This window comes from Martes martes (assembly GCF_963455335.1).
Source record: "Martes martes genome assembly, chromosome: 8".
NCBI lineage: Eukaryota > Metazoa > Chordata > Mammalia > Carnivora > Mustelidae > Martes > Martes martes.
In genome coordinates this window covers 128,927,244-128,947,329 of record NC_137895.1, presented here as the reverse complement: position 1 = coordinate 128,947,329, position 20,086 = coordinate 128,927,244, and the positions used below count along the sequence as shown (strand labels likewise).

At 37.2% G+C, this 20,086-nt stretch overlaps 1 protein-coding gene and 1 pseudogene across 2 annotated transcripts in view; both read right to left on the bottom strand.

Annotated features, from left to right (window-relative positions):
• Positions 1-20,086, bottom strand: part of LOC308347642 (ankyrin repeat domain-containing protein 26-like) — a 140,593-nt gene that overhangs the window by 104,650 nt on the left and 15,857 nt on the right. Inside the window, exons 7-15 of the mRNA XM_080811232.1 lie at positions 15,204-15,279; positions 12,885-12,942; positions 12,573-12,772; positions 7,413-7,536; positions 7,050-7,108; positions 3,462-3,555; positions 1,241-1,339; positions 595-623; positions 431-503 (exon numbers count right to left, since the gene is read on the bottom strand). Of these exons, the coding sequence (XP_080667358.1) occupies positions 431-503; positions 595-623; positions 1,241-1,339; positions 3,462-3,555; positions 7,050-7,108; positions 7,413-7,536; positions 12,573-12,772; positions 12,885-12,942; positions 15,204-15,279 (812 nt within the window). The remainder of the gene's footprint in view (positions 1-430; positions 504-594; positions 624-1,240; positions 1,340-3,461; positions 3,556-7,049; positions 7,109-7,412; positions 7,537-12,572; positions 12,773-12,884; positions 12,943-15,203; positions 15,280-20,086) is intronic.
• LOC308347643 (RAD51-associated protein 1-like) lies at positions 18,870-19,883 on the bottom strand (annotated as a pseudogene). The gene has a single exon. The product of its transcript is annotated as an RAD51-associated protein 1-like (transcript).

Here is a 20,086-nt window from a genome sequence, read left to right as displayed (position 1 = left end):
AATTGAGCTAGGGGCGCTTGGGTGGCTCAGTGGGTTAAAGCCTCTGCCTTCGGCTCAGGTCATGATCTCAGGGTCCTGGGATCAAGCCCCGCATCGGGCTCTCTGCTCAGCAGGGAGTCTGCTTCCCCATCTCTCTCTGCCTGCTTCTCTGCCTACTTGTGATTTCTGTCTATCAAATAAATAAAAAAAAATCTTAAAAAAAAAAAAGAATTGAGCTAAAGCTTACATTTTTCAAAAGCTCTTTTTCTTAGGCTTGTAAATATCTTTTGTTCTAACATGGTTATCAGCAATAACATTGACCTTATTTATGTCCAATCCTTCACTTAAACTTGACCAAAAAAAATAATAATAATTCAGAAGAAGAAGACTATGAGCATTTCAAATATTTAAATGTACTTCTTTCCATCGTTATATTTCTATTTTAAAAAACCTGATTTGGATGTTTGTTTTTCCTCCATTTCTCCTCCTTTCTTAGGAACAGAATCTTTCTCCTCGACAGTAGGCTGAAGAGGTATTGAAACAATATGATTAGTATGTAATGTACATTTCATACAATCTGTAGCTAAAAATTCAAAATAAAAACATAAGTTTTACCTTCAAGAAAGAATATTTTCCCAGAGAGTCTAAAATGCAAAAGGGAGATATAGTTAATTATATATACATATGAAAACCAACTAAATATTCATGCAGTTAGTACTAAGATGAATCCTCATGCCTGGCTGTGATTACATTAGGTTTTCATTTTCTGTTTCTAGAGATAGGAAGGTGGGTTAGGACAGTGACAAGACAGAAATATGAACCCATTATAAGTACCGAACAAAAATACAAAATATACACTCAACAGAACATGCAGTTAGGATTTCAAAAGTCAGATGGTATTTCAAAGGAGCAAAACTGATATAGAAGACTGCACATATACCAATGTTCATGCTGCCTGATGGGGAGAAAAGCAACTTTTAATGAGAGGAATAAATCATGACCCTGAGCGGACAAACATGAAAGCCAATGGTAGAATGCAACAGCACATCTTTAATGCAGTACAGCAGAATCCTTTTTACCATTATACTACAAGTATTAACCACGTTCTTCCATTTGTCCTGTAATTTAGGCAGTCCACGTTTTTAATGATAGCTCAACTGAATGCATAATTGAGTTTTCATCAGAGAAACATTATGAATTGATTGGCTTGGATATACACTTGTAGGATAATGGTTAATAAAAGTACTCATTTTGTCCATACCCATGTGGGCTACTGGTATGCCTACATTTCTTGTATCCTCTAGTTTAGCCATCTTAAAGTTTCTTGATCCACTCATGCAAGAAGGTATATAAAACACATCTAAGAAATAATGTACAATAAGCTTTCAATATGGAAATACGACTTATCAGAATGGAAGAATTCTATTTAATTGCCTCAGAATACTTAGGTACTGAAAATCTTTTGTATTTCAGAATCAGTGTCATACTTACTGATACTAACAATTTTAGCATGTAGGAAACCAACCTATGATTTCTTTTGTTTCCAAAAGTAGTTTGATTTGGTAGACAATGTCAGTTTTTAAAGGGTTTTTGGAATCAGCGATAGTACCAATAAATTACCTATGTTAAAAAAAATAAAAAGCTATAGCTTCCATATCTCATTTAAATAATGAATACCGATCTAAGATATATTTTTGATGTCCAGTAGACCTGAGGAGGATAAGTACGTGGCTATAATTTACCCCATGTCTAGCACTCCATCTGCTTTCAGTATTCTCTGTGGAGCAGCTGTGATTGAATCTGTTCTAGTGCAAAAACCCTCAGGCCATCTAAAGTGAATTCTCTGGAGTTTCCTTCTCAACTCCAAGTCTTCTCAGCTAACTTGCCTTTCTTTTTTCCCTTGTTCCTGCCACTATTCCTCTTCTTCAAAGTAATTTCTGGGGGCGCCTGGCTGGAGTAGCAGATTGGGCATCCGGCTGTTGATTTCGGCTCAAGTCATGATGGCACGGTCCTGGGATCGAGCCCCGCATTGGGCTCTGGGCTCAGAAGTGAGCCTGTTTGAGGCATCTCTCCCACTCTGCCTTTGCCCATCCCCCTAATCACTCACTGTCTAATTCTCTCTCCCTAAAATAAATAAAGAAATCCTTAAAACAGAGTTATTTCTGGATCTATGGGCTTGATTGTTCTGCTTTTACACCCCTTTTATTAGGGTTTATCTTCATCAATTCTTTCCTCGTTATTTAGCACTAGTATCTCACATCTATAACCTCTCTTTCTGCATCTCCTTGCTCCCCTCTAGCTAAAAACATTGCTCACAAATAAAAACAAGATAATGCTTTTCCTTGATCCCATGGTGTCCTGAACTATCCAGTGGCGCTTCCAGATTTCTCTATAGAAATCCCTTGCTACAGAGCACATGACACAGGGACTACAGACATTGGCATCACCTGAGAGGTCAGAATGCACAATCCTAGACCTGCTGCTCAAAATCTGCATTTTTAGCAATGTTTCCAATGATTTACTAAAGTTGGAGAAATTCTAGTCCATACTGTGTCTGCTACCACATTCCTTTACCGTAACTTAATCCTCTAGAAGTAAGCCTCACGTTCGTCACTATCAACTCTTCGAAACCGGAAATGTCTTAGAAGTCATAAGCTTTCTAATGGACTTTTTATCACAGCTGAAGTTTCCTTGATTTCCCCCGCACTGACCCTCCTCCCTTCTTCTTTCCAATACTCTTACTTTGCACTCAGTGATACTATTTATGAAGTACCGCCATTTTTATGCCATTAAGATACACACTTATTGCTGACTAGAACATAGCTCTGCATCATCAACCACAGCAGTCCTGAATGTCTTCCCAACCATGAGGAAAGCAATAAGAGCGGGAAAATTTTGGTATCCTACTCTGACAGGTTTTGGTACCGGAAGCTCACCTGATATTATTCCTGCATTTCAAACAGTCTCCTCCTCATTTAAAAGAATTATTTTGGTGGGGTTATGGACATTGCGGAGGGTATGTGCTACAGTGAGTGCTGAGCAGTGTGTAAACCTGGAGATTCACAGACCTGTACCTCTGCAGCTAATAAACATTGTATGTTAATAAAAAATAAAAAATTTTAAAAGGAAAATAAAAATAATTAAAAAATAAAAGAATTGTTTTCTTTTACCACCTTCCACTCTAAGAGCTGCTTACTGTTCTTCATTTACTCCCTGTATTCTTTGACTTTCTCATCAGTCACTCTTTTGATCCTTTCCACTTATTTCCTGACGTTCCTTTGGTCTTATCTTGAAATGGAACCACTAATTTAGCTCCTCTGTGGCACCCTCAGTTTCACCTGTTACTGACACCTGATAAGACTTCAACTTATCTCCTTTTCAATCTTTCTCCTATCTATTCAATAGGTGATTTAAATATATCCGTGTTCCCATTTTACATCAATATTTTATCAAATGACTTTCTAATAAAATACAATTCTTACCTTCTACTTGTTCATTTAATGTACTTGTCCCTTTCTGATCTGCATTTCCAGATAAATCATCAATGTATTCCTCTGGAAGACTCTCAGAATTACTCTGTTAAAATGGACAACAAAAATGAGTTGTATAAAGATTTCCTAATCCTTTTCTAAGAAAATATCTGAATTTCCTACTTTAATAGTAATCAGACTCACAAATAAGAAAAGCATGTACTGAAAACCGAAACATTTAAAAACCTCACATATGCTTTCTAAATTAAGTATAATGTTTAACCTTCATTTGGCCACTGACTGTAAACTGAACATCAAATGCCAGAGTAAATATTTTCTTGGACAGACCACTGACTTATATGTACATTTCAACAGGAACTAACAAAACACCTAACTCTCCTTTGCATTCCCCACCAAGATAAAAGGATATTAAGAATATGTATTTAAATAAATTCTTTAATAAGTATATTTGTTACAAATTTAAACTGTTCCTAACAGCAGAACCTTTTTCCATGTTAAAATAGGACACTTGACATAAGAAACCTTGGAGTAGATCATGTTGAGTATAAAGAGTACAGTGTGGTAACTGGTGCTTCATTTGGATAAACAAAGGCTTGGAAACTTTATTGACAGGATAATGATTAGATGCAATGGCAAAGCAGGAAGAAAAACTTTTCTTGAAATTATGTTTAAATAATAGCAAAAAATTTTAGATATAGGTATGAAACTCTCCAAAAAGTATAACAAGCTTTCATAAGGAAATAATAAGAACATTTATTTATTAATTACCTAAAAGGTAATTAATTTATTTTAGTATTTAGTATTTAGTATTTTTAGTATTTAGTATTTAGTATTTTAGTATTTAGTATTTAGTATTTTTTAGTATTTAATTTACTTTAGTATACCCATTTCCTTTTCTACAAACAACAATGATACCAATGGTTATGACAATGGGGTGGATCTTCCTGCTTCCTGGTCATTCCAAGACATTAGAGTGAAATGAACAGGTGTGATCCACAGTTCTGTCTAGAATGTCTAGAAAGTCTCCAAGACCTTCACACAACTGGTCCTTCTCATCCTTCACTTGGCAGCTCTTGCCACACTCAGAGAGATCGTTTCTGACCAACAAAATGCCACTCACATTCCCATCCCCATCCTAACTACAAACTTCCCCAATATTCCCTAACCTAACATTTCCATTTTCTTTATATGAACCACTAACAGTGACTTACAGTGGGTTGTTCTTTCTTTATTTTTCTGCTCCTACCACTACAGCCTAACCCCTCAACTTGTACAGCCTGGTATATAGCTGGTATTCAATAACAAATGTATTTAAGGTCAAAAAACTTAAAATAATCTCACTGAGGGGTGCCTCTATGGCTCAGTTAAGCAACTGACTGTTGATTTCAGTTCAGTTCATGATCTCAGGGTTGGGAGATTAAGCCCCATGTTGGGCTCCATGCTAAGCATGAAGCCTACTTGGGAATCTTTCTGTCCCTCTTCTTCTGCCCCTCCCCACCCCTCTCACATGCTCTCTCTCTTTTTCTCTAAAAAATAATAACAACAAGCTCACTGAGAAGGTCTCAAGTACCAAGTCACTATACTAGGTATCGACCCTTGCACAATGCAAGGGTTAAGAGCACTGATAGCAGTGCAGTCCAAAATCCACATATAACTTTGGATTCCCCAAAAACTTTACTAATCTCCTATTGAACTTCCTACTTCAAAAGCAATTAGACTTAAAAATAGCAAAAGTGTATATTAAAAACCAAAATATTTAAATAGAAAACCTTGGATCTCTAGAGTAGAGATCATAAGATCTCTAGATCTAATCTACGTCTTAGTCCTCATTTGACCATTGACTCTGTAAACTGAGCATGGAAGGTCAGAGTAAATTATAACCTAATGCTGACCTTACCAATAACGTAAAGTCAATTAACACATTTTGTATGTCCTATATATTATATACTGTATTCCTACATTAAAAACTAAAGAAAAGTTTATTAAGAAAATCATAAGGAAGAGAAAATACATTAACAGTACTATACTGTATCAAAAAAATCTGAGTGTAAGTGGACAAACAATTCAAACCCATCTTGTTCAAGGGTCAACTGTATACCTACACAATGTCACTGAAATTTAACATAGCCCAAATTAGAAACCCACCTGCCCATTCTAACCTTCCCCTTCTTTTCTTGACACTACTGCCATTTACTTTATTGCCCTTCAGAAATCTTCACATTTCAAAAAAGTGTCCTCGATATTTAGTAAACCACTAAATGCTGCTGTGATCATTTTTGTCTTGTATTTCTATAGCACCCTTACCAGTTTACAAAGTGTTTTCACATTTGTTCATTACACATACCTGAGAGGTAGGTATTAGAACCATTTTTATGAATGAGGTCTGTGACGCTCAAACAGGTTAAACAAATTTTTCTGGGATCGCACAGCTACCAAGTGACAGAACTTGGATGCTACCATATCTTTTGACTTCAAACACGGTGCTTGCAGCACTGTGTAGCACCTACTTGTGCTAAGAGACCAGGCCCTTTTTACCTCCTTCCATAGTCCGTCACCTTAGAAAAGGTCATCATTACCTTACACTTATGTTTCTACAAGTATGGCTGCCACAAAGATACTCAAGGCATACTATTTTAACTATCCGAAATAGTTTTTACCTATTGAAAACACCACTAAACCAGGGATGCCTGGGGATTTCTGGGATCTAGCCCCACATGACAGTGGGGAGCCTGCTTCTCCCTTGCCCTCTGCCCCTCCCCCTGCTCATGCTCCCTTTCTCGCTCTCTCTCTCTCAAATAAATAAATAAAGTCTTTTAAAAAATAAATAAACAAAACACCACTAAACCAGTGGTAATAATACCACTAATACCATTATATTATTATAATTTTTATTACAATCCCAATGCTCCTTGTAAATCTACTTAACAATCCAAATATAATAGCTTCAGGGTCCTGCAATGGTTCAGTTGAGCTCTGGGCTCAGACTGGAGTCTGCTTCAGATTCTCACTCTCCCTCCCACTCACTCACTCTCTCTCTCTCAAATACATAAATACACAAAATATTTTAAAAATATACATATACATATGCATATACATAATATAGATAGATAGATGGATAGATAGATAGATACACTTTCAAGTCCCAGGCATTGTCTTTTCAAGTTCCAACTTGTAAAAAACTAAAATCCAAACTCTTTCTCATTAGGATCTCATTAGGAGTTTTGCACATCCGTATACACCACAGAATCATATATCTGGCCACAAGCTGGCCTGGAGTAATTCTTTGGTTATTTAGATAACTTAATTTCAAAACACAAGCTAATTCCTTATCACTTCTAAGCCTCCGTTTTCTGCAATAATACTACACAGCTTTCCTTAGGTTAAGTTTGTAAATTAACAGAACTGTATTATGCTGGATTATTATATTTAGCACATAAATATTTTATCAATTACAGGTAAAAAGTATAAGGAAATAGTTTTTATGGGCAAATGCAGAGATGAGAGAGTAAAGTCTAAGCATCCCTTTTACGTTTTAACATCACTCCATGCTTTTATTTTAAAATAATAATAAAACAGTACCTCAGAATCCCAAGGTGATTCTTCATTTTGTTCTGCGAATCCTAATGCTGACAGCATAACTATAAAATATGGTCACAGATACATTAATGAGAACACGTATTATGAATCTTAAACGTATATACAAGCCTATACCCCTTCATGAATACTTCAATAAAATAAAAGTAAAAGCAGTAAAGATTTTCAGAGGGTTGAAGAATTTTCAGGAAGAAAAAGCTGGTAGCAGTCGGTATACTTTAAAAGAAAGCAAAAAGAAAAAGAAAAATATCTTAATGAAATGGGTAACATAACTGATCTACATACTTTGATATTTTTTATACTAGCATTTAAGTCTAGAAAAAAATGCATAGATGTTCATTAACTTACCATGTCTATCATTTTTATCTGCCCTGTCAGCAGAAGTCAAACAGTCATTAACTGTTTGCTCTTGTGGAACACTTTCAGTAATACCATCGTCCTGTGTTCCAATTGCTGGCTGCTCCTCTCCTTCCTATAAAAACAACACAAAACAAAAACCCAACTTCAGAAAACATCACATTAATTCACATGCTCACTCACTCACTCAGAAAGACGAATACATCTGTCAAGTCATAGGCACTATCCTGGGAGAAGCTGGAAATATAAATAAATGAGACTGCCATATATACTAGTACGGGTAGAAATGGACAAAAACAAGAACAGAAGAGTACCATTTACTAGTTCTACAGGTGAATTGAATAAAGCACAGTGAAGGCACAAAGGGGAAAACAGTTGTATATGGGAAGCTCAGGAAATGCTGCAAAGGTAGGGCTGTATCTTGAAAGAGAGACTACACAAAGACGGTGTGAAGGGCATTCTAGAAAAGGTAGAATGAGCAAAAGGATGATGTATGGAATAACACAGTAAGTGACGATAGCTACGGAAGGTGGCAAAACTGGAACACAATTTTTGGGAGTCGGATAGAGAGATAGAATTGGAAAATCAGGACTGAAACAAAAAAGGCAAGTGTCATGCTGGAATATGAACTTTCTCCTTCAGATAATGGGTATCCCCTAAAGAAGCAGAGGAGTTACATCACCACAAGTATATTCTAGAAAGGTCGCTCTGACAGCAATGTAGAGGTGAATGTAAAGGAACCCAAGGGGCATCTGGATGGCTCAGTGGGTTAAAGCCTCTGCCTTCGGCTCAGGTGATCAGGGATCATCAGGTCATGATCCCTGATGAGGGGGATCGCGCCCCGCATCAGGCTTTCTGCCCAGCAGGGAGCCTGCTTCCTCCTCTCTCTCTGCCTGCCTCTCTGCCTACTTATGATCTCTGTCTGTCAAATAAATAAATAAAATCTTTAAAAAAAAAAAAAAAAAGGAACCCAAGCCAGAAGAGGATTTCAAAATTATAGGTGAGAGAGGGAATTATATTAAGATATGAAAAATGGGAAGCAGGTACAAAATAATGAATGCAGAGAGTGACTAAATGTGGTGATTTTTTTCTTTTTAATATTTTTTAAAGGTTTTATATTTATTTGTCAGAGAGAGAGAGCACAAGCAAGAAGAGCGGCAGGCAGAGAGAGAAGCAGACTCCTCGCTGAGCAAGGAGCCCAACGAGGGACTCAAGCCCAGAACCCCAGGATCCTGCCCGGAGCTGAAGGCAGACGCTTAACCAACTGAGCCACCCAGGTGCCCCTTTTACTAATTTAAATTCAATTAATTAACATATAATGTATTATTGGTTTCAGAGGTAGAGATGTGATGATTTTTTTCTAAAGATTAAATTTATTTATATTTAGAAGGAGAGGGTGTGTGCATGCAGGTGGAGGGGCAGAGGGAAAGGAAGAGAGAGAATCCTCAAGTAGACTCCCTACTCACTATGGAGCCCGACCCGGGGCTTCATACAAGGACCCTGAGATCATGACCTGAGCAACACCAACAGTGGGATGCTTAACCGAGCAAGCCACCCAAGTGCCCCTGGATGTAGTAATTTCAGGGAAGTTTGGAGTCCAGGATTTTTCCTACTTCAGTGTTTCGGTGGTGCTATCTACAAGGATGGAAAAAACAAATGACAGAACAGATTACAAAAAGTCAGGGAAGAAGAAAGGGTCAGAAACAATGTCTTCAATCTGGGACATACCAAATTTGAAGCACCCAGGAGACTTTTTTTTTTTTAAGATTTTATTTATTTATTTGTCAGAGACAGAGAGTACAAGTAGAGGGAGGGGCAGGCAGAGGGAGAAGCAGGCTCCCCATTGAACAAGAAGCCCAATGCAGGACTCAATCCCAGCACCCTGGGATCATGACCTGAACCAAAGACAGATGCTTAACTGACTGAGCCACCCAGACATCCCGAAGCACCCAGAAGACTTACGAAGAAAGTTCTAGACAAAAACATTTGGAGTAGGAAAAATGACATTACTCATGATGTTAAAAAGATAAATATCGGGTGCCTGGGTGGCTCAGTGGGTTGAGCCTCTGCCTTCAGCTCAGGTCATGATCTCAGGGTCCTGGGATCAAGCCCCGCATTGGGCTCTCTGCTCAGCGGGGAGCCTGCTTTCCCCCTCTCTCTCTGCCTGCCTCTCTGCCTCCTTGTGATCTCTCGCTCTGTCAAATAAAAACACAAAAATCTTTAAAAAAAAAAAAAAAAGAGGGGCGCCTGGGTGGCTCAGTGGTTTAAGCCTCTGCCTTCGGCTCAGGTCATGATCTCAGGGTCCTGGGATCGAGCCCCGCATCGGGCTCTCTGCTCAGCAGGAGCCTGCTTCCCTCTCTCTCTGTCTGCCTCTCTGCCTAGCTCTGATTTCTCTCTGTCAAAATAAATAAAATTAAAAAAAAAAAAAAAAAGAAATATCTATACTAAATATCGATATACTAAAATATACCAACCTGATATAATTAAATAATGTAAACCTACCCAGAACTCTTGAAATTTTCAGAATAAAAATAAAAGCAGGGGGGGAAAAACCATGGGATTCAATATTTCAATTACATACTTCAACATTAGTTTCAAGGATAGAAAATATATTTTTATTAACGTAGGCAAGTTAACGGGCACCTGGGTGGCTCAGTTGGTTAAGCATCTGACCCTTGATTTCGGCTCAGGTGACGATCTCAGGTTTGTGAGAATGAGTCCCACATCACGCTCCTGTTCAGCAGGGAGTCTGCTTCTTTCCCTCTCTCTTCCTCTCCCTCTGTCCCTCCTCCCCCCCAACTCTCTCTCTCTCTCCCTTGCTCTGAAATAAATATTTAGAAAAAATATATACATAAGCAAGATTCATTTCTGTAATGAATACCATTTTTAAGATTAATAAAGATTTAACTGCAAAACACCAATTCAAGATTTTTGTAAGAATACTCATTTTTAAAAATTAATCTTAAAAGATTTATATTATATAAGAGAAATATGGGATTTTAGAATTCTGAGGCATTTTTAAGTACTACTATGATGTATGAAAAAAATATAAAACTCTATTTTAAAATTCACACGGTTTTCTTATTCCACTGTGAACGGCATATTTCATCAGTAGTTAAGGACCATAGAAAGAATCTAGTATTAAAAAATAATCATGATCATCCAAGTTGAAGGTTTTAAAGTCTCCAAATACATGTGTCATTATCAAGCAGGACCCAATATTCCTATGAGGAAAGAAGAAAGGGACAAAAAAAATCAAATCACCAGTATTTCTGAGTTTCAGATATGAAAGAATCCACGTGTTAAATTTAACAACTATGGGAGCTCCTGGATGGCTCAGTGGGAAGAGGGTGTGACTCTTGATCTCAGGGTTGTGAGTTCAAGCCCCATGTTGGGTAGAGAGATTACTTAAAATTTTTTAAATCTAAAAAGAACCCCCCAAAACTAATAGCTATGAATACTAAAGTTCCCTGATAATATAAAATATATCCACTATTGGAGATATTTGAAAAAGTAAAAATCATTTTCCAGAAATAATTCTGTATACTGTTAGCAACTTTTCCTTCCTTATGATTCTATAATGACAAATAGTTCATATTAGAAAAAAACTATAAATTGTGAGTTCATTCATTTGATGTGTGTGTATGTATCTATTGCAGATACAATTAAAAATAAATCAGAATCAAGAAACAAGATATTAGGGGCACCTGGGCGGCTTAGTGGGTTAAAGCCTATGCCTTCAGCTCAGCTCATGATCCAGGGTCCTGGGATCAAGCCCCACATCAGGCTCTCTGCTAAGTAGGGAGCCTGCTTCCCCCCCGCCCCCGCCTGCCTCTCTGCCTACCTGTGATCTCTGTCTGTCAAATAAATAAATAAAATCTTAAAAAAAAAAAAAAGAAACAAAATTTTATATTTTTTCTTTTAGAGTGTTGCAGCTTAAAATTTATTTCATTTAATGGATAAAGATTAAGAATCTCACTTACCTAGTCATAAATTTCAGTTTTAAGTAATGAAAAGACTACGTAAGGTGTTTACTTATCTCCTCTCTTTATTCTCAAAAAGATCTAAAACTTACCAAGATTATACCACACAGTAAATAAATTAGAAACCACAAGAAAGAGCACCTGGTTGGCTCAGTTGGTTAAGCAACTGCCTTCAGCTCAGGTCATGATCCCAGAGTCCTGGGATTGAGTCCTGCATCGGGCTCCCTGCTCAGTAGGGAGTCTGCTTCTCCTCTGCCCCTCCCCCTGCTCTTATACTCTCTCTCACACACACAGAAAAATAAATAAAATCTTAAAAAAAAAACCAAGAAAGATAATGGCCAAAATTCAAAATTCATAATAAATCTGATTAAGGCCTAAAACAGATTTCACTTTGCATTATCTATAAACACAAGCTTTGCTAAATTAAATATACAATATCATACTTTATCAACTTAAAAGTTGATTTTCTTCCACTTTTTTTTTTTTAAGATTTTATTTATTTATTTGACAGACAGATCACAAGTAGGCAGAGAGGCAGGCAGAGAGAGAGAGGGAAGCAGGCTCCCTGCTGAGCAGAGAGCCCGATGCGGGGCTCGATTCCAGGACCCTGAGATCATGACCTGAGCCAAAGGCAGCGGCTTAACGCACTGAGCCACCCAGATGCCCCTCTTCCACTTCTTCATAGAAATAAGCTGTAAGTCATTCAGAGGAGTCTGAGCATTTTTTTTTACCTGACTTCATTTTCTTAATTTGCACTTAAAATAATTTCTACCATATTTTATAATGTAGAGAATCTGCTCTCCCGTAGCCCCACTACTGTATTGTGTTTTTATAATAATTTCTCTCAACTCTGCAAGCTTTACATTCATCTCACCCTTCTTGAATGAATTCCTTCCCTTCACCTCCTCCCTCATCTTCACATCCATCTACAGCGGTTCTTTCCAGTTGCTTTCTACTTCTTTCCTCCCATAATGGCATACCTAAGAACTGTTTACTCCTACCAACCTTCACAAATCTCAATCCAATGACCTCTCTACCATTATGACACTGTTTTCTCTTACGATCTTGAGGATTTCCATTTCTTCCTAAGATTCTTTTCATTATAAGGATCAAGAGGATGAAATATAAAAAAAAACATAGGGAAAAAGTTCAAAATGAAACAACTTACCTTTCTAAGACCAAGGCCTAACAATGTGAAAGGAGGTTTTACAATAGAATCAGGTGATGGCAAAGCAGGAGGAGAAGAGTCACAGACGTCGACTGATGGTTTGGAAGGAACGCCAACCGTATCTTCACATTTGTTATCAGAACTATCATCCTCAAATAAAGTTTTATCTCCCGGTGATACAAGGCCAAGTTTTGTTTCCACTTAGTAAAAAACAAAATAAAAAGTACATGAAAATATCTGTAATTTCGAATTACTGACTAACATAAGAACGGACAAAAATCAGTGAATAACACAAGTCTTCAAACAGCTTACAGTTCTTGAAACGCTGAGAAACATTCATTAGTTTTCTTAAGTTTGGTTTTGAGGTATTCTAGAAAAAAAAATTAATAGTATTAAGGATTACAAATAACACATTTCGTAAAATAATCATAATATTCACCATTGTCAAATGAGCAACCATTACACAAAGAACATGGGTTTTGGAATCATTCAAATGTAGATTCAAATCTCAGTTCTGCCATTTACTAGCCTACGTTTTCTCATGGGGTGAGGATTATGAGAATTGTGTGTGTTCCAAAATTCATTGTTTATGCACCACACCCAGTGCTCCATGCAGTACATGCCCTCCTTAATACCCACCACCAGGCTCAACCAACACCCCACCCCCTTCCCCTCCACAACCCTCAGTTTGTTTCTCAGAATCCACTGCTCTCATGGTTTGTCTCCTCCTATTTCCCCCAACCCACTTCTCCTCTCCATTTCCCAATGTCCTCCGTGTTATTCCTTGTGCTCCACAAGTAAGTGAAACCATATGATAATTGACTCTCTCTGCTTGATTTATTTCACTCAGCATAATCTCCTCCAGTCCCATCCATGTTGATACAAAAGTTGGGTATTCATCCTTCCTAATGGAGGCATAATACTCCATTGCATATATGGACCATATCTTCTTTATCCATTTGTCTGCTGAAGGGCATCTTGGTTCTTTCCACAGTTTGGCGACTGTGGCCATTGCTGCTATGAACGTTGGGGTAGAGATGGCCCTTCTTTTCACTACATCTGTATCTTTGGGGTAAATACCCGGTAGTGCAATTGCAGGCTCAAAGGGTAGCACTGTTTTCCAAAGTGGCTGCACCAACTTGCATTCCAACCAACACTGTAAGAAGGTTCCCCTTTCTCCACATCCTCTCCAACACTTGTTGTTTACTGTCTTGTTGATTTTGGCCATTCTAACTGGTGTAAGGTGGTATCTCAATGTGTTTTTGCTTTGAATCTCTCTGTTGGCTAATGATGATGAACACATGGTACTGGTACAAGAACAAGACACATAGACCAGTGGAACAGAATAGAGTCCATATATGGACCCTCAACTCTATGGTCAAATAATCAACAAAGCAGGAAAAAAAAATACAGGAGAAAAAAGACAGTTTCTCTATCTAAAATTCTAAGCTCACAATTAGAAGATAGTAAAAAATATACTGTAACCTTCTTTCTAATTTATTTATTTCCTCAACATAATTCATTTGCACTTATAAATCCTAAACATGAAAAGGGAATATAAATTTTTAAATTATGTATTTTTAAAAATGTTTATATTTAATTATGACATATTATGCACATTATATTACTTATAACATTCCATTATACAGAATTCCATCTGTCTGCTCATTAATTCACATTCAAAAAATATTAAAATTGCTTCTTGAGGCAAGGTTTCATTCTAGGTGTTCCAGGAGATGCACAATTATGTTTCCTAACATCCAATAGCTTATAATGATGCAGGAGCTTTAACATGAATAAATAAATATAAAGTGACTGAAAGTTTAAATCTTAGAATCTGATACAAAGATTATGAGCAGATATTTTTTAAAACTATAATATAAAAGATTTCTGAAATTAGACATTTTACCATATGGGTATGAAAAGCCTCTGCTTCTAGTGTTAATTATTATTTTAGTCAAAACATGCATTCTTCACTTAGATAAAAAGTTTTAACTATACTCTATGGAATTATTTTGAAAACACAGTAGAATGCCTTTGCAATATAAATTTTGAGAGGCAATTTAAATTTCTGAATTTCCACAATTTCCAATCTTATTTTGGTCTAAATGTAGAACAAGGGATAGAAATTGTGAAAAAAAATCTTCTTTTGTAAAACTATATGCTACCAAAATAAAAAATGTCCAAGAAAAAACAATCTGCAATAAATAACTGGGTCCATTAAAGATTCATTTAGGCATGAGTATTATAAAAGTCATGTTAGAAGAAAAGAAAGAGAGAAAGAAAAAGGAAAAGAAAAGAAAGAAAAGTCATGATAAGATAATTTAAAACTCACAGTAAGAATCCTTATCCTTGACCAAATGTCATATTTCCTCCATCATGGAAAAGCTTTTCCCAATATAACTTTCCTGTCATTACATATTTCCAGCCCATTTTTTCCACCTTCGGTATTTAACAGAGTTTAAAAAAAAAATTCAACTTGTTATATTTCTATAAAATGGTTTGTTCTGACCAACTTTCCACTTCAAACATAAAATGATGATAGGCAGGCCACCGCTAAATTTTAAGAGCAAATAATACACAAAACTAAATTCAGAGCAGGAAAATTAACTTCACAAGAGAGTACATTACCTTCGTATTCAAACTTAAGTCTTCATCATCTGATGTAGGCCACGAAGCATTATCATCACCAGGTTTAACGGAAATACTTTAGAGCAAAAATATACAACAAAAACAAGTTCATGAAAAAGAAAAATTGAGTGAAAGGTCAGCTATCTATTTATTGAATGAAGTTTCTTGATGTAATTGAACTTCGGCCTCTGTTTTTGTTATTAAGTTTTCTTTTAATTCCAGTATCATTAACACACAGTGCTATATTAGTTTCATGTGTACAATATAATGATTTGGTAATTCCATCACCCAGTGCTCATCACTACAAGTGCATTCCTTAACTCTTAGCTCCTATTTCACCCGTTCCCCCACCCATCTCCCCTCTGGTAACCATCAACTTGTTCTCTATAGTTAAGAGTCGGTTTCTTGGTTGCCTGTCTCTCATTTTTTGTTGTTTTTTTCTTTGCTCATTTCTATTGTTTTTAAATTCTACATATGAGTGAAATCATATGGTATTTGTCTTTCTCTGACTTAATTCCACTTAGCACAATACTCTCTAGTTCCCTCCATTTCACTGCAAATGGCAAAATTTCATTCTTTTCTATGGCTGAATATTCCATTGTATATATATATGCCACTTCTTTATCCATTCATCTATCAATGGACCCTCAGGCTGACTATTGTAACTAATGCTGTAGTAACCATAGTGGTACATGTATCCATTCGAATTGGTATTTTTGTATTTTGGGGAGTAAATACCCAATAGTGTGATTACTGGATTGTAGAGTAGTTCAGTTTTTACCTTTTGGAGGAAACTCCGTACTGTTTCCACAGTGGCTACATTAGTTTGCATTCCCACTGATAATCCAAGAGGATTCCTTTTTCTCCACATACTTGCCAACATTGTTACTTGTGTTTTTTATTTTAGCCATTCTGACAGGTGGGCAGTGGTATCTCATTGTAGTTTTGATTTCCATTTCCCTGATGATGAGTGATGCTGAGTATCTTCTTAGGTGCCTTGTTGGTCATCTGTGTGTTTTCTTTGGAAAAATGTCTGTTCGTGTCTTCTGATCATTTTAAAATTGGGTTGTGTTTTGGGTGCTGAGTTCTATCAATTCTTTTTATTTGTATACTAACCCTTTATTGGCTATGTCATTTGCAAATATCTGCTCCTATTCCATAGGTTGCCTTTTTGTTGTGTGGATTGATTCCTTCACTGTGCAAAAGCTTTTGATTTTGATGTAGTCCCAACAGTTTGTTTGTGCTTTTACTGCTCCTGAGGCAAGAGCAGTAAAAGCAAAAATAAACAGAAACAGACCCAGAAATAGAGAGAATTCTGTATCACCAGAAGGGAAGGGGGTGGGGGGATGGACAAAATGGGTAAAGGGGAATGGGAGGTTCAGGATCCCAGTTATAGTAAGTCACAGGGATACAAGTACAGCATAGGGAATACAGTCAAGGGTATTGTAATAGCATCATGCAGTAAGAGATAGTAGCTACACTTGTGGTAGGCATGGTGTAACATTTAGAGTTCTTAAATCACCTGAAACACAACATAACATTATGTGTCAACTATGTATCAATTTTTAAAAATAAACAAATATACAAATGTTAAAGAACAAATTTATGTTATTAGTGAGAGTATTGTTCCCAGAGAGGTTAAAAACTATAAGGTCCAACTTTTTCCCTACACAGGTCCTGCCTTATTTCGGTCTACATGAACTAGCAAGACCTTAAAAACCTTCCTAAGCACTGAGATACCCAAGAAGAGAGACTGCTATAAAAATAGAGTCCTGGTAGATGTGCCTCTATTTCCCTATACACCGCCTAATATTTTTTTTCTGTGAGCTCTTAGATCACTCTTTTGCAGGACTCAGTGGTACCCTCCAACCTTTTAAATCTTTAGCCTATGAAAGCAGATTCCCAAAACAAGCACAGCATCAAATGACCAAGAGTAGGAGCCATTTCCTGTTCCTGGAGGATAAGCTAAACTGAAAGTCATTCATGTAATCATCTCAATGTAGACATGTTACCAACTACCCAAATGAAGCTCTGTTACTGATTTGACAGCCAGTCCTAGCCCACCAAACCCTACAAGTACATGGGAAGGACATCAGAGAATTAGAAAAAGAGGTGGGGTGAGGAGACTGCTACTTTGGGCCATACATCTTGTAGTTCAGAATCTCCATTCCCCCATTACTCGAGAGGATCTAAGCTAAGATTGGGGTGGAAGTAGATGATATCACATTCCTATATGCTATAAAAAGCCTTCCCCGTGGCTCAAATGATTTTAATACCTCTCAACAGAAAACCTGAAGTATGCTAGTTCATTCAATTAAACCAACCAACAAAAAAACTGCTCATGATTCTCTTGAACCCTCTATTTTAATACGCTTCTCTAAACAACTCCCAATATTCTGTGTCTTTCATTTCCTTTCTGTGCGTGCGTGTCCTTCATATCTGTAATCTATCATTATCTAGCTTATCATAAGCCCAAATATTCTAACATCTTTTCTAAAACTTTTATTCCTATCCAACCCAGTGTTGTTATTCTTGAAACTTGGCCTCTCCTGCCAATTCCTTCCTTAGGCACCTTCACTGTGTTCACTAGACCCACTCCCCACCTTTCTATTATTAAAACATTCACATTTTAAGATGAGAAAAAAAGGAAAAAACCTGAATTTAAATCTCATTTCTGTCACTTATCATATCGAAATAAGTCACTTTAATCTCTTTTGTGTTTCAAATTCTCCATTTAAACAATCACTTGGTGAGGATGTTAAACAGAGGTTGTAGTACCAGAAGGTATTTTGATTAATTCATCTCTAAGATGCCCTAAAATCCTGAAATTCTATGTGCTTTTGATTTTGTCTATAGAAAAACAGAGAATACTTAGCTGGCAGAAAGGGAAAAAATTAATGGAATAAAAGAAACACCAAGAAAAGCAGAGAAGAAAGAAAAAAAGAAAAGAAAAGATTATAGAAAAGTCAATGGAAAAAAGGAAAAAAATCTACAAAAAAAGAAAAAGCTTCAAGGAACTGGTCAAGGGAACTAGCCTAAAGGGAAAACTAGACTGGGAAGTCAGTAAACAGAGAATCATTTAGAAATATCCTCTAAATAGATGATAAAATTAATTAACGTATCATGGCCTATACCTAGATTACATATCCATCACTTCCGAAAAAAATCATTCATCTCAAGGAGAGAAAACATCTCTATATCTAAGAACTTGTCTGATTAGGTCTTGCTTATGTAAAAGCTATGTACTATGGCCATAGGTAATGAGAGCCATCCTAAAATCTTTGACAGTAAAAACAAGAGACTAGTTGCCACTGCACTAATTATCCCTAGTTATCACTAGTTGTCAAATATATTAGGACAAATGCTTGGACTAACCTGGTTTTTTAAGAAAACTCTAAATCAGTAAACACATAACTAAATTTGACTTTCTGAGTTGATCTGACTAGGATCTGTATCTTAACCCCAGTGCTGCTGAGGGACAAAAGAATGGATGTGGGAGTCACGCAGGCTGACAGTCAAATCATGGGTCTACTACTCATTTTTTTTTTTTGACATTAAAGGATTCCTTTATATTATGATACCTTCCTTAAACAGAAACACAATTCAAATATAAACACACTTGTAAAACTCTTATTCTCTTAATCAAACCTTTGTTTACCACCACACTCAGCTACTAGCAGCATTTGGATGCAAAGGTTTCACTTGTGCTAACCCGGACAAGCCAAGGCAGAGACTCTGATTTGGAGACTTAACGGACACCCCTGCCAGCGGCTCCCGCCGCCGCTGCTGCTGCTGCTCCTTTCAGATAGCGCTGGTGGCATCTGCTTAGGTTTTCTGCTTCAGCTGAAGGCCTGCATATTTGTAATGGTTTCCAAGCGGCCTCTGAAGAAAGAGAAGCCTTTTTTGGTGAAGGCTGAGATTCTGATTTCAGGGCAGCTGGAGCACAGTCTCTTGAAGTCGCTTCCAAAGTATCACGTTTGGATTTAGGTTTCTTCTCCTTTTTTTCAACTGGGGATTTTACCTTCACTTCTTTCTTTTTAATTTCTTCCACTTTATTTTTTTCCCAGAGTGAAGTTCGCATCATCATCTTCACTCTCCCTAAAATCAGAGTCATCCTCAGACTCTCCACCAGTTGGTTGGTTCAGAGTCGTCAGCACTATCGCCATCACTGCCCTCCGAAAGAATCTTCCTCTGTTGTACCACAGCTTTTGATGCTGCTTTTCCTTTCCCGTGAGCACCGTACACATCATCTTCCTCGGTAAGCTAATCCAAATCTAAATCATCACTGGCTACGCTGCCATCGGAGAGATGGGGAGCCTTTGTCATGGTCCCAATTTCGCTGCTGCCACATTTCTTTGGTGCTTCTATCTTGAGCCTCTCCCACATCAATGGTGACCGCTGGAAGTTCCTTCACTGATAAAGCTAGCGCCACTTCTAAGTCTCGCTGGTAGAGTTCGTCACCTAAGGCCATCCTTTTTCCGGAGTTTTCTCTCGTAGTGGGATATCTTCTTTCTGGAGATTCTTTGGTTTAGGTTTCCTTGTTTCTAGCATTAACTCCTTTGGCGTTGTTCTGGGCTTCTTATTCAAAGGTGTGGTTGCCGAAACAAAGTCATCATCGCTGTCAGAATTCTCAAACTGTGAGTAACTGACTAGTTTCTCATGCCTCACAGGGGGCACCATGGCCCCCTACACGACTGAAAATTCGCAGTGTTCAAGCTCTTGTTAGCAGCAGTGGTGGTTTCTGGGTCTGCTACTCTTTAACTGTGGAATCATAGGTCAATTAATCAACATTCCTGAATCACAGCTGACTAATTAATAAAAAATAGGCTGTAACAGCACAGCTACTTTGTGATGCTATTGTAATGACTATATAAGTAATAAAT